General features: G+C 39.3%; 1 protein-coding gene across 4 annotated transcripts in view; it reads right to left on the bottom strand.

Moving 5' to 3' along the window:
- Nucleotides 1-14,782, bottom strand: part of GRID1 (glutamate ionotropic receptor delta type subunit 1) — a 609,362-nt gene that overhangs the window by 576,627 nt on the left and 17,953 nt on the right. For 2 of the 4 annotated variants that reach the window (XM_068398113.1, XM_068398110.1), the window contains exon 1: nucleotides 11,099-11,170. The exons of the other annotated variants lie outside the window; for them this stretch is intronic. In XM_068398113.1, coding sequence (XP_068254214.1) covers nucleotides 11,099-11,132 — 34 coding nt within the window. In that variant the 5' untranslated portion in view covers nucleotides 11,133-11,170. Of the gene's footprint in view, nucleotides 1-11,098; nucleotides 11,171-14,782 lie in introns of those variants that run through there. 4 annotated transcript variants of the gene reach the window in all.

Consider the following 14,782-nt stretch of genomic DNA (forward strand, 5'->3'; position numbering starts at 1 on the left):
GGCGATGGAGAAACAAGGACCCTGAAGAAAGAACTCATTCAAACAGAAGGCAGAAGATTAATTTGATCAAGAATGTTATGAAGCAATTCAGAATCTCTCCTCTCTACCTGCTCCCCCAAAATATAAGAGATAAGGTCACAGTGACAAACTTTAAAATTAAAAAGGGGGGTGCGTGTGAGGCTTCCTGATATTATGACTGCTTCCTAAACTCTTCTCAACTCAAAATCCTTATTGTGCCATAGGAATCCTTTGAGGCAAACATTCAACAAGGCATGTACACACCGATTTAAATTAACATGTGTGGGGAAAAAAAAGCAGTTGTCAGTGTCAAACATACTATTTGTGAATCTATCATAGAGTGAGCCTCCTGACATCAGTTTTTCTGTTTAGGAATGTGAATCTCAAGGAATACTAGGGAGTGTCTGTTTCCTAAGCAGTTTGAATCAAGAGATTAGATACAATGAGTCACAAAACACACTGACTCTTTTCTGTCAGGCAAACTTAACTCTAAATAGTCTGTCTCTACACAAAGATTCAATATACTGTTGCGTTCTCTTCTAATACCAGAGAAACATGTTGTGACTGAATCTTTACCACAAATTGATAGGTATTAGAAGTTTGACTTCTCCAGAAGACACAAAATGTATTGTCAGAGTACACTGAAGAACAAAAGTTTAACAAACAAAAAATTTAAGAAAAACAAACAAACACAAATTTACCCACAGTCAGATGATGAATACTTATAGGCAGTTTTCTACTCCACAGAAAGAAAAAGAAGCAGAAATGGCACATCGATAGTGGCACATATACAACAGGTTCATTTCCGTGCAACACATTTTATGCCTCAGTTATGATACCAACAAATGTTCACATTGGAACAACACCACCCTTGCTGAAAACACTGTTAAACACCGTATATCTGCAGCATTTAGCCTGTAACTTAAGAAATTGCCTTTGCTAAGGAGTTTTAGATCTATGCAGAAGTCATGGTAATCAAGTTACTGAATTTGAGCACTCTTTTCCACCAGTAAATGCAAAAAGACAACTGAGTTTCCAAGCAACGATTCTGCTACTGAGACTCACAGATGCTAGAGCAGGAGGGAAGAGAAACTACAAGATTCAACAGATGGTAACAGAAAGCCCCTACTTGACCAGCCATAAACTGTGTTTGCTTCTGTAAAGGTAAAGCAGAGCTGGAGCTCTATTTTGTATATCATCCAAGAATCTGTTTGTTTGTGGTTTGCTTGTTGGTTTGTTTTACCTTTTGGAGGTGTGCTTTAGTACACTGCAGAGGTGCTAGGTTGACATGCTCCCAAACCAACCTCCTTTCTGTTTGTGGGACAGCCTTCATCTGGACAGAAGTAACACTAGCTTCCTGATGTGGCCTTCCTTACCAATAGAACATGGCTAAAAGGGATGGGGTACTCCAGCATCCAAATTGAGCTTTTCTAGTGTACTCATGGACTGGCTGCATGATCTTTCTGAGATGTAGCTCTCTGCGAGGTCTTTTAAACTCTTCTGTTCCACTAGACCTGCCAACAATGCACGACCTGACTCCACACAGCTCAGTCCAACCACCTCAGCTGCTCCATCCTCCTGCATCTGTGAGGCTACAGGCTTCCTCCAGCAGAAGCAGCTATTCTCCCCAGTCTCCAAGGTTATCTACAGCTTCTGTGTGAAACAATCCAACACTAGCAATCTTCCTGTACGATTAGTGTTTGACCCAGGCACTGAGCATGACTGCTTCTCCTTGGGCAGCTAGCAACCCTCTCTCATGCTGAGCATGCTCTTTGACAAACTCCCACTCTCTCTGTTACTTTTCAAGCAGAGAGCCTGATCTGAAAGAGCATCCTTCTCTGCCTTTCCAAAGTGTTTCTGGTACGGCTCTTTTAAGTCTCTATTTTACATACTCCCTGCCATTCGCACCTAAAATATATCCCTGTTGAAGTGGGGACATGAAGTCAGGAGCACAGGCTTTCTGTTCTTCAGCTCAGCCCAGTCACAGGCTATGGAGGTGGATGGAAATCTAGGGTAAGCTTGTAAAGGCTGCTGTTAATCTAATGCTAAAAAGAGCACAGAGAGAGTTTCCTCTGTCCAACAGATTGGAAAAGGAAACTGGATGCATAGTCAGAAGAGGGAGGGATTGCTTTATAATGTACTCCATCTACAGAGCTCTGAAAGGCTGATAAGCACTGTAAATAATCACAGTCTCCTGGGGAAGTGGGGAAGAGAGGTACCCCTCCTCCCCACACATATTTCCCTTCTCTGAAGAGATAAAATTCATCTTAATGTTGAGTACTCTTAACCTGTTGAGCAAGAGACTGAGATCAACAGTAGGTTGTTGATCATGTGGGCCAAGAGACCAGAGAATACTCAATCTGGTTTAAGTCTCTCAGCCAGCTACAGTGAACATTTCTATGCAGAGTTTTGCTGTAAGAAGGTAATAATTCTCTATTAACTCTCAGGTGATGCTGATTACTTTTTTAACCAAAAGGCAGTTTTCTCACTTTGAAACTATGTAGTAGAGTTTAGCTTATTCCTATTGATTAACATTAGAGCAACTACTGCTGCTATGATCTCCCAAACACAGGGCTTTTGCAGTAGGGTGGATGTAGCATATACTCTCTTTCTACAGACTAGGTACTGCAAAAACATCAGTCACAAACACTGCATTCCCTTATTTCAAATGAGAAGAGATATACCAGTATCTCTTAAATTCTCCTTCTCCCCTCCCATTTTACACTTCCTCTACATTTTTTGAATGAAACCAGAATTGGAAGTTGTGACAGAGCTGACAGGACGTGCAAAGGACCTTAAGTCAGACCTCCCAACAGGAACTATGCAGACACAAATATACAGTCCTTACCTCTGGAGATTACAGCTTTAGACCTCAGTTTTGCCTCACACCTATGCAGACTCTTTGGTGTCAAAAACCGGTAGGAGAATACAATGCAGAGACTAAGACAACAAGCCTACAAAATATTCACAGTAAATGAGGTGGGACTAGGGTTAATTTTTCCTTAATTTTCTTCCTTACGCTCCCACCTTTTCCTGTTTTAGAGAGGAAAAAGACATTGATGGGTTGAAGCAATGGTTAACCCCCTCCAACAGCTTTTCTCTGTTTCAGAATAAAAGAAGCAGTGTTAGTTTAAAAGCAGACTAAAAGGCAGTGGTAAAGAAGGCATATACCATAACTTTGCTCATAGCACAGCAAACTAAACAGGATTTGAATTCTCTACCTTTGAAACATGAAGTAACTACAAATCCCACTAGGAGAAGGCCATTTGCTGACAGAGATTGTAGATAGCAGGTGTTAAATTACCTACTGTCCATTGCCTCATGAATACAAATGTATTGAGAATTACCTTCCAAAAAATAATAATCCAATAAAAGAACAGAGTTCAAATGGACTCACTGGGGAATGATGTAAACTAGCCAAGATAACATTTCACGGATCATAGCTGTTTCCAGACAGACTGGCTAGAGGATATTTGCCCAGCATGTCTTTCACATTAATGTACAGCTAATATGAGACTCATTCTTACAAACACCATATTTAGATAAGAATGTGAAAAAAAAAAAACAAAACCAAAACCCAAACACACACAGGATCCCCTGCAAATGAACAGGTAACACCTGTTTGTTATTCATGGTGTGCAATTAGAGAGGAAATGGGATCCCAAGTCTATTCTTACTACATACACACAAAAATCTAAAAAGTCAATGTTTGCTAAATCCACTTTTACAGATAGAGAGAAAAGACAGTATATCAAATATGTCCACAATGTACTTGTTACCATATGACAATTATTTTTTTCCTAAATAGCTGACATTGTGATAATTCACCTTTCAGCTTCTCACTCATTCTGATAACACAGGCCATAGCACCGCCCTAATCAAAACAACATATGTGATGCCTAAACCAGATAATCGTACGTTTAAGCTCCCATTCCCACTTGTGGATAAAGTGCAGCAGCTAGGTGCATATAAATTGTAATGCACAGGTATAACCCATCACACAGAAAGCTACATCTGAAGAGTGACAATAAAAGGACATCCTTCAAGGACTAGAGTCGTTTCTTTTTGGAAGAGGAGAAGAGAAGGCAATTGGAGAAAGCAGTTGTTTTTATAAACACATGCAGCTTATTCCTGCAATGCCCTTCAGTAAGAGATCAGGAACAAGAACCCTTTTTCTATGAAGGAGGCAGTGCCCGATGTCTCCCTGGTTACATTGTACAGTGCTTCTCATTACTGTTTCCGCACATCTTAACTTCTTGCCTCTACAGAGATATAGGAATCTACCAACGCTAGTCACACATTTCTGCAGTATCATTTTTTAATCTTGCATCCCATAAATACTTCGTTTTGTTAGTGCCACTGGCCGAGTGGCATTTGATAAACAACGAATTCTGCAGCATAGTTTTCTCATCAATCAAGCCATATAAAAGGCCAATCCAGCAATTTAATCTCCTTTTGCTGCAAGCTGCCTAAATACAGCGCTTTTTAACAAGACAGTTTTGTTCTAAATGTACACACTCCATCCAAGTCTTGTCATTAATTTGAAAAATTACATGCATGATTCCCAGTCGCTGAAAACATGAAGCTATCTTACAACTATTCTTTAGAACCAAATTTCTTTTAAACAGAGTTGGAATGGTCACTGACACCATAGCTGTCAAAGCAGAAGAATAAAATTTAAGATCCATCAAACTATTTCTTAAATGGTTTCTTAACCATTTAAAGGTTTTCTTTGTTGCTTTTGTTTTTTGACACATTTGCAGATTCTACTTTTAAATTTAAACAGAGGTCGAACAACTCAAAACTAATTACTTGGTCACACCTATTACATACGCATCGTGTTTTAAAAACAAAACAAAAAGCATGCATTTCTTCCCCCCGCTTTCCTAAAGCGGAAGAGAACTCCAGGTGTTGGAGCTACGTATAGATTATTTTTATCCACACAGGGTCAATAGTTTGTTCAATGTCTTTTAGTGACCACAGTATTTGCTACCAACACTGGACTTCTCTATTCAAACACAGCGTGGCAAACTGTTGTGCATGTATCCCAGGTCTGCCCTGCAGGACAAGATGCTCCTAGGTCTAGGGCAGGAAAGTCAGCCCAGAGCAGAGTGGAGAGGAGAAGGCCATTACAGAAACCTGGGGCAGCCTTCCAAGAAGAGCAGAGGGGGCAAAGACCCAGCCTTACTCATTCTAAAATGGAGTCTCAGTTTATTGCAAGGACTATATTACATAGCTGCTGAAAATCAGCCCCTTCAGTTCCATGGTCCAAAAAGATATTTCCCTCCACAGATTATATCACAGACTAAGTCTTCAGATCAAGAAGTTTTGTAAACTGACTTCAGTTCTTCTTTCTGTCTCAAGCTCAAGTTGATGTTCACTGCAGTGTCATCATCATCTTGGTACAGATGGCTAGTAATCAGCAGAAGACCACTGAACAGCTGGTCAGTAGTGATGAGTTCTGCTAGGTTCAAACTGATGACCTACTGTAGAAGTGAAAGACTCTCTACTATTTTACTAATCCTTCAAGCAACCCAGTGTGCCTATTCCCTTATTTCCTACCCCCTGCAGTAAAGAGAAGTTAGGCAAGGACAGACTGAAACTTTGCTCCACAAAAGTTGCCTTTGAAGTTGTACATCATTCATGCATTATGTAGTAATCTCTTTTATTTTGACTTGTAAAAGTCAAACTCTCTTCTGACCTGAAAGTGTGAGCAGGAGGCCTTTTGAATTTTTCATCATGGAAACCCATTGTAACAAATTAACATTTTAATCCATTTACCTTTCCAAGCACATTTTAAAATGTCAAGTATGTTACACAAAATGTACCACCATGCAGAACATTTCTATCCAACAATGCTGGAGTGCCTTTCAGAATTATTCAAAATAAACAATCCTTTAGTGAGAATGACATAATTTCCTAAGGTCTTAACTAACCAGACAGTGAGTGCAAAAGCTGAATTGCCATTTAGCAAAACAGAAAAGTTTAATTTCAAACTTTAATTTTATTCTTGTTTGGGGCAAAAAGAAATTTAAGTTCAGCACAAGTCCCATGCATACACAAGAATTTTTTTCAAACACTTCTGTTCATAACAGCAGAAGATCAAGAGGCTGTTTTGACTTAATTTTTACTGTTATTCAGAGTATAGATGCAGAAGGAGTTTAGGAATGCAGTGAGAGGAAAAAAAAATTAAAACAAACCAAGAAAAACCCTATTCACTCTCATCCCTCTGCAAATCCAAAGGTGGAGAATGAAGGTGAATTAGATGGTCTAGAAGCAGCCAGGAAAAGCAGAATTGTTCTATGCTACCTGGGACACCATTGCTTGTCTATCATCTGGGAATATTCCCCATAGCGACAGGCCAATCACAGGTAATCCCACTTAAGGTCCACATAAATACTTCAATTCTTCCATCTGCCTTTTGTTTCTTGCACTGAAACATCCCAGAAGAGAGATTCTAGGTGAAAGAAGAAATAGGAATTACTGTGCTAGGAGAGAAGACTTTGAAATCTGGTACCCATCTGCACAGTGGATAATTAGTCTCAATCGGACAGAACTCATTACCAGTAGTCAGTGCTTTGGTAATCTGGGGCTCACTTCCCTGAGAAAGTGATGATACAGTGATGGACACCAACCTGACCCAAAGACCGGAGCAGTACTGTGCAAAACCCCAAAAGCCTTCCACCCTCAATGGAAGGGTGGAGAAACCTCCTCACAGCCAGCATATTCACATGCTCTCCTGTTAGTTTCACAACCAATGTTGCTCATAATCTGGGCAAGGAGATTAACATTTCTTGCACCTCATTTCAGTTTAAGATTTTAGAGGAAGGAGAAAAAAGAAAAGAAAAAAACCTCAGGGCAAAGACTTCTGAACTTGGAAGGAAATCATACAGAAGATCCAATTTTACTTAAACAATCAAAAAGATTTTGCTGAGTGTAATTCACAATGATAAATACAACATTAGGTTCTCATTTTAAAAAAACCTCATGTCTCAGCTAAAAGAGGGATCCAGAAAAAAAATTGTTTGCTCCAGCTGGAGTGTGGGAAATGATAAGAGTGGATTTCAAGTATGACAGTCTAGGTGCCTATAGGTCCTCTCATGTAAATATTCATAACAGTGACAGGCTTTTGTGGTGGTACCGGTTATTTCATCAGACTCCTCTTCAGAGCCAGAAGGCAAAATAATTAATCTTCACATTGCCTGCAAAAATGCCATTGTTCTTTCTTCAGATCCTATCCCATACCTCAATCCCCAATAATTCAAACAGAAAAACACTCAAATAATCAAGAGCGATTCATATTCTCAGTTCAAGGAAAACCTCAAATGCAGGTAATTCCATGACTAAGTTAGCCAGCTTAATTGGGATGGCATTTGGCCCACATATAACACTTGCTTCAGGACAGTGCAACTCTTCAAGACATTTTCATCAGCTCTTTGGGTCTCAGAATTGAGAATATCTACACAAAGTACTGTGTAACATCTGCCCAATTTGTTTTTTGTTTCAGACTATGCTCAGGAGCTGACAAAATTATTCTCAGTCAACTTTTAAGAGGATGAAAATTTAACAATTCACATGTACTTCCCAAAGTCTGCAGGTACAAATCCTGAATTGGTGTTTTTAGCAGCTTATGAAACAAGGAAGCTTTCTTTCCTCCCACAAGGAAAAAGGATGGAGAAGGAAAGAAAATGCAGCTTACTTTTTCATTATTGCACATTTTAAAGCCTGATTAGCAATTATCTCAACCTTACTAAAAAAAAAAATAAGTTTTAAGGCATTTATTAAATTAACCTCCTGAGAAACTAGGTCTGTACCAGCATTCAGCATAGTATCCTTCTGGCTGTCTCTTGCACATTGTAAGTTTAGAGAGCTTTTTGCCAGACACTATTTTATGTTAATTGACATTCAGTATAAAATTACTTTTTCTAAGTGGCAGCTCTTTTTAATGATGGGAGGAAGGAAGAAGGGGGGCATCAACTACTGCAAATTTATATTTTTCTAAGCTGTCCCAAACTTCTTATTCCAAAGATATTCCACTTTTTCTGGTGAGACTTTGACAAGAAAAAACATGTAATCAACAGAATGGTTTAAACATTCATGGTATACTTGGGACTCATTTGAACACTTAACCCAGCAACAGTTTTTCCGTACATATGGGCCGTTCAGAAGGGGTTTTCATAATCTGCATTCAGTAGAGGCAAAAAAAGTTATACGGATATAGTCGTTCACGTGAAAAGCAGCTGCCAAGTATATCCCAAAAATCTGCATGGAGACTGAAGGAGAAGAATTGTACTCTTAGGAGCTATTTTATTAATTTCAGACATTTGAGTATGTTATTATTCACCTAGGATACAAATTCGACCATCCTGTGATAGGAAAATGAAGCTCAGAATGAGCTGCATTCTGTTGGCAGAAGTTTTTCAACAGTCTAAGTGTCACATTACCACTCTGATAAAACTGATCTGTGACAAAAACAGACAAGAGTTAACTTTAATAAACACCACTGCTTAAGTAAAACAGCTTTGACTACTGCTTTTGAACACCTGGAGGTCAATTTCTGTTCTTGTTTCTGCAGTCTTGTGGAAAATTACCTCATCTGAGAGCTCTGGGAGACTTTTTTTTTTTTTTTATTCCCTCAATTTTTATAAGGTCCCTCAGAGATAAATAAATGTCAAAAGTAAACACGAAGTGGTGTTCTGTTCTGAAAAGTGACTCAGTAAAACATTGTGAGAATACACATTTATTCCATCTCACTGTTTTACTGACCAGGTTTGTCTGGTTTATAAGCGAAGAAAAGCTTTTTTCTTAGCTGTGGCCCTGCAAATTCAAACCAAGGTCTCAAAAATTAAGCTATACTCCTTCATTATAATTGATTATCTGCAGATGTGGCTCCCTGCAGTTCATTGCAGTACATACAGTTCCCCAGGCAATCCCTTTGGCAATGGGGCCTCTGATAATGGACCCCTTGATTGTGCGGAGAGCCAAGGAAAATCTTTTTTCCTCTCCAGCAGCTATTTGTTCCTGCTGTCTGTACTGCAGAACAGAAACACCTGTATTTATCATCTCTCACAAAAGCAGATCTGCCAGCTATGAAGGTGCTACATTTTTACCTTCCTCAGAGTCCTCATGCACTCTATTTCTGAAGTTCAAAACTAGACCTCTTGTTTCTGAGGTAAAGAAATATACATCACCAAAGAATTTTGAACTGAGCTTGTATTCCAGGTCTCTTCTCCCCACAACACTTAGGTAACCTTTCAACCATGCTCACAATGTGACAATGTAACTTGGAAGTTACTTTAATCTGGACAGGTGTCTCAAGTAGTCAGTGATTATCTTATATGCTTATATTTGCTGAAATAGTCATGCACATTGGGAAGGGCTAAACGGAGTTTGTCTGTATAACTCCAGAGGATCTAGCATTTAACTGGCTAAAGCAGTATTTCCAAGGTGTGTTTTCCCCTCCCTCTCTGATTTAAAATAGAGATTGCTATCATGAGCCTCCATGAACCTTATTTCATAGTGAATGCAAAAAACTATGTTAAGGCATTATTAAGCTTGTACAGATAGGCACACAAATACACCGTGAAATAGAGCTGAACATTAAAAAAAGGCTATTCTTTTCCATTGTCTGTTCTGCTGCCACACTCTGTACATGAAAGCATAATTACTTTAAACAAACAAACAAAAAACTTATTTAATATAACATAATGATGAACCTGAAGACTACCATAAAGAACATTCAAAAGGGCAGAATCAGACAATGCATTCACTCTTTAGCACCTTGTAATCCATGCAGTGAAAAGCTCGTTTCGCATTGGTATAACATAGTGCTTTTTTAATATCTGAGACATAAAAAACAGAATGAGAGAGAAAATGGATGCCTCAATATTCCAGATTATGAGTTGGCCAGCTATTGCCTAAAAAATATCTTTATCCATGTAAACAAGCCTTTTAAGAATTTACCTAAAGCAGCACAGAGTTCCCACATGTACTGGGTCCCATTCCAAGGTGAGGAACTGTTGCAGATTTTCCCAGAACAGTTTAAAAAATTCTCCTTTGGATTTTTAGCCCTGGACAGCCATCCCAACTGTCCCATCCTCCCAGATTCAGTATGATTAACAAAAGATTGTAACTGACACCCACTTGAATGTTTGGTCAATGCTGGACTTTATAAGGTAAAACATTCCGCAAAGAACCAGGGCCCCCCTATACCAGAGGTTAGCACAGGTTAAAGGTGAACACTAAATAATCCTCCATAATTTCAAGTTTATCATGCGATTTCTTTTCTTAGGGGAAGAGGTCAGATGTCCCCTTCCCCTCAAACAGCAACAATAAAACAAAAGTGCATTACCTAGTAATTCCTGCAGCAAGACTTCTTCACACAGCTGTCTCTACTTGGCAAACAATAAGGTTTAACCCACACTAATCAACAGCAGCAGGAGCCACTCACAGCAAAGACAATATTGAGATGTTTCAAAGGAAGACTGAAGCCTCTGGGTATATCTCATGAGAGGCTCAAATATGTCAACTCTGCTCTAAGGGATCCCACATAGAGCACATCCTGGCATCAGACATCCCAAGCAATGGCAAAGCAAGTCTAGGATACAGCATGTGCTAATGATGCTACTACCCTTGATAGAAACTTGATATTTTATTGAAGTGGAGGAAACAGCTTTAATGCTATAGTTGCCCTTAGCTTTTTCATGCAAACAAACAGCAGCTCAAGAAAGGAACCCTGCTTCACCGATGCGCTGTACAAATGTTTTAGGAAGCAAGGCAACAAGTAGAAATGGGATGCTACATGGGGATGCAGCTTGTTATCTTAGCTATCAAAATCTTATCAACAACTCATGCTCCTGAAGTGATGAATGTAAATGCAATTAGCACTCTCTCTCCCTTCCCTCATGAGGAGTATCTCTGCCTTTTTCAAATTTCGCAGAGATATTTTTAAGCTCTGGATATGCAGCATATGTCCAATCATTTATCCACCTGACCCTTACTTGGCCAGGAAATAAATGGTCTTTGTGATAAAGAGCTTCATAACGTAAAATCTAGAAGACATAGTACAAGTCTGAATTACCTTCTTTGATGGAGTTACCCACTGCAGGTCCCATAGGGAGCAGCAACCCTATTAGAAGACAGCTGTGATCTCCTTTCCCTGTCACCGGGCAGAATATTTAATTCTGTACCAGTAAGAATCTGAGGGGACCTTGCCAGTTAGTTAGATTATGAACTCCCAATGTACTAGGGAAGGGTTGTTTACTACTTTGTGTCGGTTTGCCTTCACACCTACGCTTCTCTTTTTTTCTTCTCCCTCATAAGTTAAAGACTAAGCATAGATTCAACAAAACACAATAATTAACTTTTAGATAACCTTGGATTGACTGGAATTCACAAGTTCCCAAGTGACTCTACAGTGACTGCACAGGAGGAGGGTACAAAAAGACTTTGTGGAGGTCTTACAGTGTTGACCTCTAGGGAATGTTGAAAAGAAATTAGATGCCTCACCTCCATTCAGTACCAGAACCTGAATTAAAATGTTTCCTTTGCTTATGTTGAGCCCAGACCTCCTGTATCCTAAAACTCCACTTTGCCATGGGCTGACATGTGCTCTCAATTTCTTACATAGAAGCTAGTCCACCCCATAGAAGTAATCAAAAATTCAGTAGGCCAGAGAGTGGGAATGATTCTGTCATCCCCATCCCAAATGGCTAAAATACCACTTACCTGCAGAAACAAGAGAATGTCCCTGCTCCTCATGTTTTCTTTGACTCATACCACAGATTTGAACACCTTAAATGAATTGGCTAGAAGGGAAGGCCCCAGCAAAGTTCGGGCATGCCTACCAGATCAGCTGCCCAGGCAAGAGAAATAGAGAATCTCCAGTTTTAAATTCTAATGCAATTCATGTGTGGCACAGCTCAGAGCTTCCAATGGCTCTGAAACATAAGCAGGAACAGGATTAAGCAGCAGCTGAGCACAGATTTTGTGGTGGAGGGAGATGAGGAATCCTATTGGCTAAATGTGAAACTAGAAAGAGAATTGCACATGGGTGAATTTGCACTTGAGATAATTAGCTCTATGGAGAGCACAAACACAAGTGCCTGTACAGGCTCAAACACGGTATATTGGTAAACAGAAAAAAGGCCTAATATCATAGCTAGCACTGCCAGTATGCTTCAGATCTGATCATCAGTATTATATATTATCTAGGGTTGGAGAAACTATGAACAAAAATCAAGGAGCAAAGGAGAGGCCAACCTCATTAGAAAGCAAGGTAACTCGCACTCAGATACTCAAGTTTTAGCACCTGTGACCTGTTAAGCAAAAGAAAGAGCTGGAAGAGTTCAACACAACCCCTTCAAACAGTATCATTTAGAATTCTTGCCTATTCCATTCTTATCAAATTCACAGCATTTATATCCATTAGGTAAAAATATCCAAGCTAATATAAGGTGCAAATGAAAAATATTGTTAGTTCTTATGCTGTTTGAGTAGTTTGAAAATGTATTTAATTGTGACATTTGATTGGGAGTTAACTTGCTCAAAGTCATGTATGAGTCAGAACTATTAAATAGTTTCATTATCAGTACAGAGACTTTTCTTTCCCCCTTTGTTGCAATCTCTCATCTCGAATTGTCACTACCCAGCACTCATCTCCCTATCACAATCTGCAGCAGCAGCTTGTGATAAGGCTGCATGTTTACCTTTAAGAATACCAATTGTTTGTGCTGTCAGTGCTCAGGTTTTATCATTGGTTCAGTGGCAGTGAAATTGAGTTCTGGGAGGAGGGAGCCTGCCTTATGTGAGAACAGTTAGACGCAAGGACAATAGTATTTTTGTGATTGAGAAGTCAGCTGCAAAGCCAGCATTTACTGTCCGTTTGAGTTAGCTGTGACCACAGAAGAGAATCTGATGTCCTGATGATAGCCAATTTGATTGCAGATTTTGTGTGCACAGAGAGCTATGAACATCCTCAGGGATTCTCAGATTTTGCCTGCATCCCACACATGGGCTGCAGAGTAGAAATAGTGAAATATATATTATTTTCAAGCCACATTGCTCTCTGCAGGAAAGCAAGCAGTCCAAGACTTTTCATGGGCTCTCTAAAGATGTGTTTGTTCAAGGTTTTTTGTTTAAGTGTACTTGAAACAAGGAATTTTTATCTGCGCCTTATTTGGTTTTTTTGGATGGAGTCAGCTTAGTGGGTGATCTCACCATCAGAAGGGCGATGCACTCAGATAGACAAAGGCGTGACTATGAAGCAGTGTTGAGAAATTATAGCAACTACAGGTACAGAGAAAAAAGGTAACACAAATAAATGAAAAATCCCATAACTCCAGGGAAGGAAAAGGCACAAATACATACAGGAGGATGATTCTCAAATGGATAATTTATTCACACTTTTTACAGATGACTTGCATAACCCAGAAATATACAGTAGGAACTATTTCCTGAAATATGAAGATATCAAATACTTAAAAAAAAAACTCCCTAGTTTTTCAAATGATTGGATTAAATTGGAGAGCAAGAGTAAACAAAAATAAAATAATTTCTCCGTTTCCAATGCAGTAGTCCAATAAGCTTGAGAGGGCTCAGCCCGTCTGAGATCATCCTACTTCACCTTCTAGTTATTAAGGAATAAAATAAAGTTACGGTACAACTTTTCTTGCCCCCAATACCAAAGACATTTTATCTGTTCTAGCAGGATAATAACTCTTATCTTAACTGCAAGAAGCTTATGAGATTATTATTACTACAGTTAAATAGGGAAGACCATCCCATGTTTAATGATAATATCCAAAGACATGAAATGGTAGGAATAAAAGCAATTAACCTGAAGACTTTGTACTGCAGCTGGGATCACTAAATTGATAGCATGTGAACATAGTATTCTGTAACACTAGAGTTACCCGCTGCTGCATAAAAAAAAAGGGGTAAATGTCCTCATAATGTACTTAGGGGGACTGTGAAATCAGGATCAATGGTCTGATCCTGACCACTGTATCAGGTGGTAAAGTTGGATATTGCTCTGAGTTCCCAAAGGGCTAAGCCTTTGCTAGGTTAAGACTAAAAAAAGGAAATATTAGGAGAGGGTATTTGTAATTGGTACATATAGTGTCTCTAGAAGAGTACATGAAAAGCCAATTGGAAGGATGGATTTATCAGAAGATTCATAGGAAGCAGCATAAGGGCCAGTGGAGTGAAACAGACATGAGGTCAGTGACTGAAAAGATTCAGAAGTCCACCTTCCCTGCAAGATTAACTCTTCCCAGAGAATGAAGGAAAGGAAGGAAGCAGGCTTCAGTGGATGCTGTTCCTGAAGTATTTATTACCTTTGCACTCCTCACCTTACAGGTGGATTTATTCTACCCTTTTTTTACAGAGGGAAAACTGAGACATGGAGCAGAGTACATCAGTCCCTCAAGGGGACAGAGGTGCTTGCTGGCCGAGTTACGATCCAGGTTAATTGGACTTCCTTAACCTGTAAACGAAGGCTCCCAGCTGCTATGATCAGGTCTATGTACCCAAACTCAGGCTAAGGAACCAACTCAAGAACTCTGCTGGGAACACAATGTCCCAGATTAATGCAAGATGCACAAGCAGTAAATCAGTTTAAGCAATAAGAGGAGATCAATATCAGCAATGAGATGAGATCAGGTGGGACAAAACCTGCAACACTGAGTCCGCATTTAAAGAGTAGTTGGAGAAAAGTGCAAGCAAATCTTTCTTGTTAGCATTTCCATATATTATTCCCTGCTAA

Source organism: Nyctibius grandis, chromosome 4 (genome assembly GCF_013368605.1).
Source record: "Nyctibius grandis isolate bNycGra1 chromosome 4, bNycGra1.pri, whole genome shotgun sequence".
Lineage (NCBI taxonomy): Eukaryota > Metazoa > Chordata > Aves > Nyctibiiformes > Nyctibiidae > Nyctibius > Nyctibius grandis.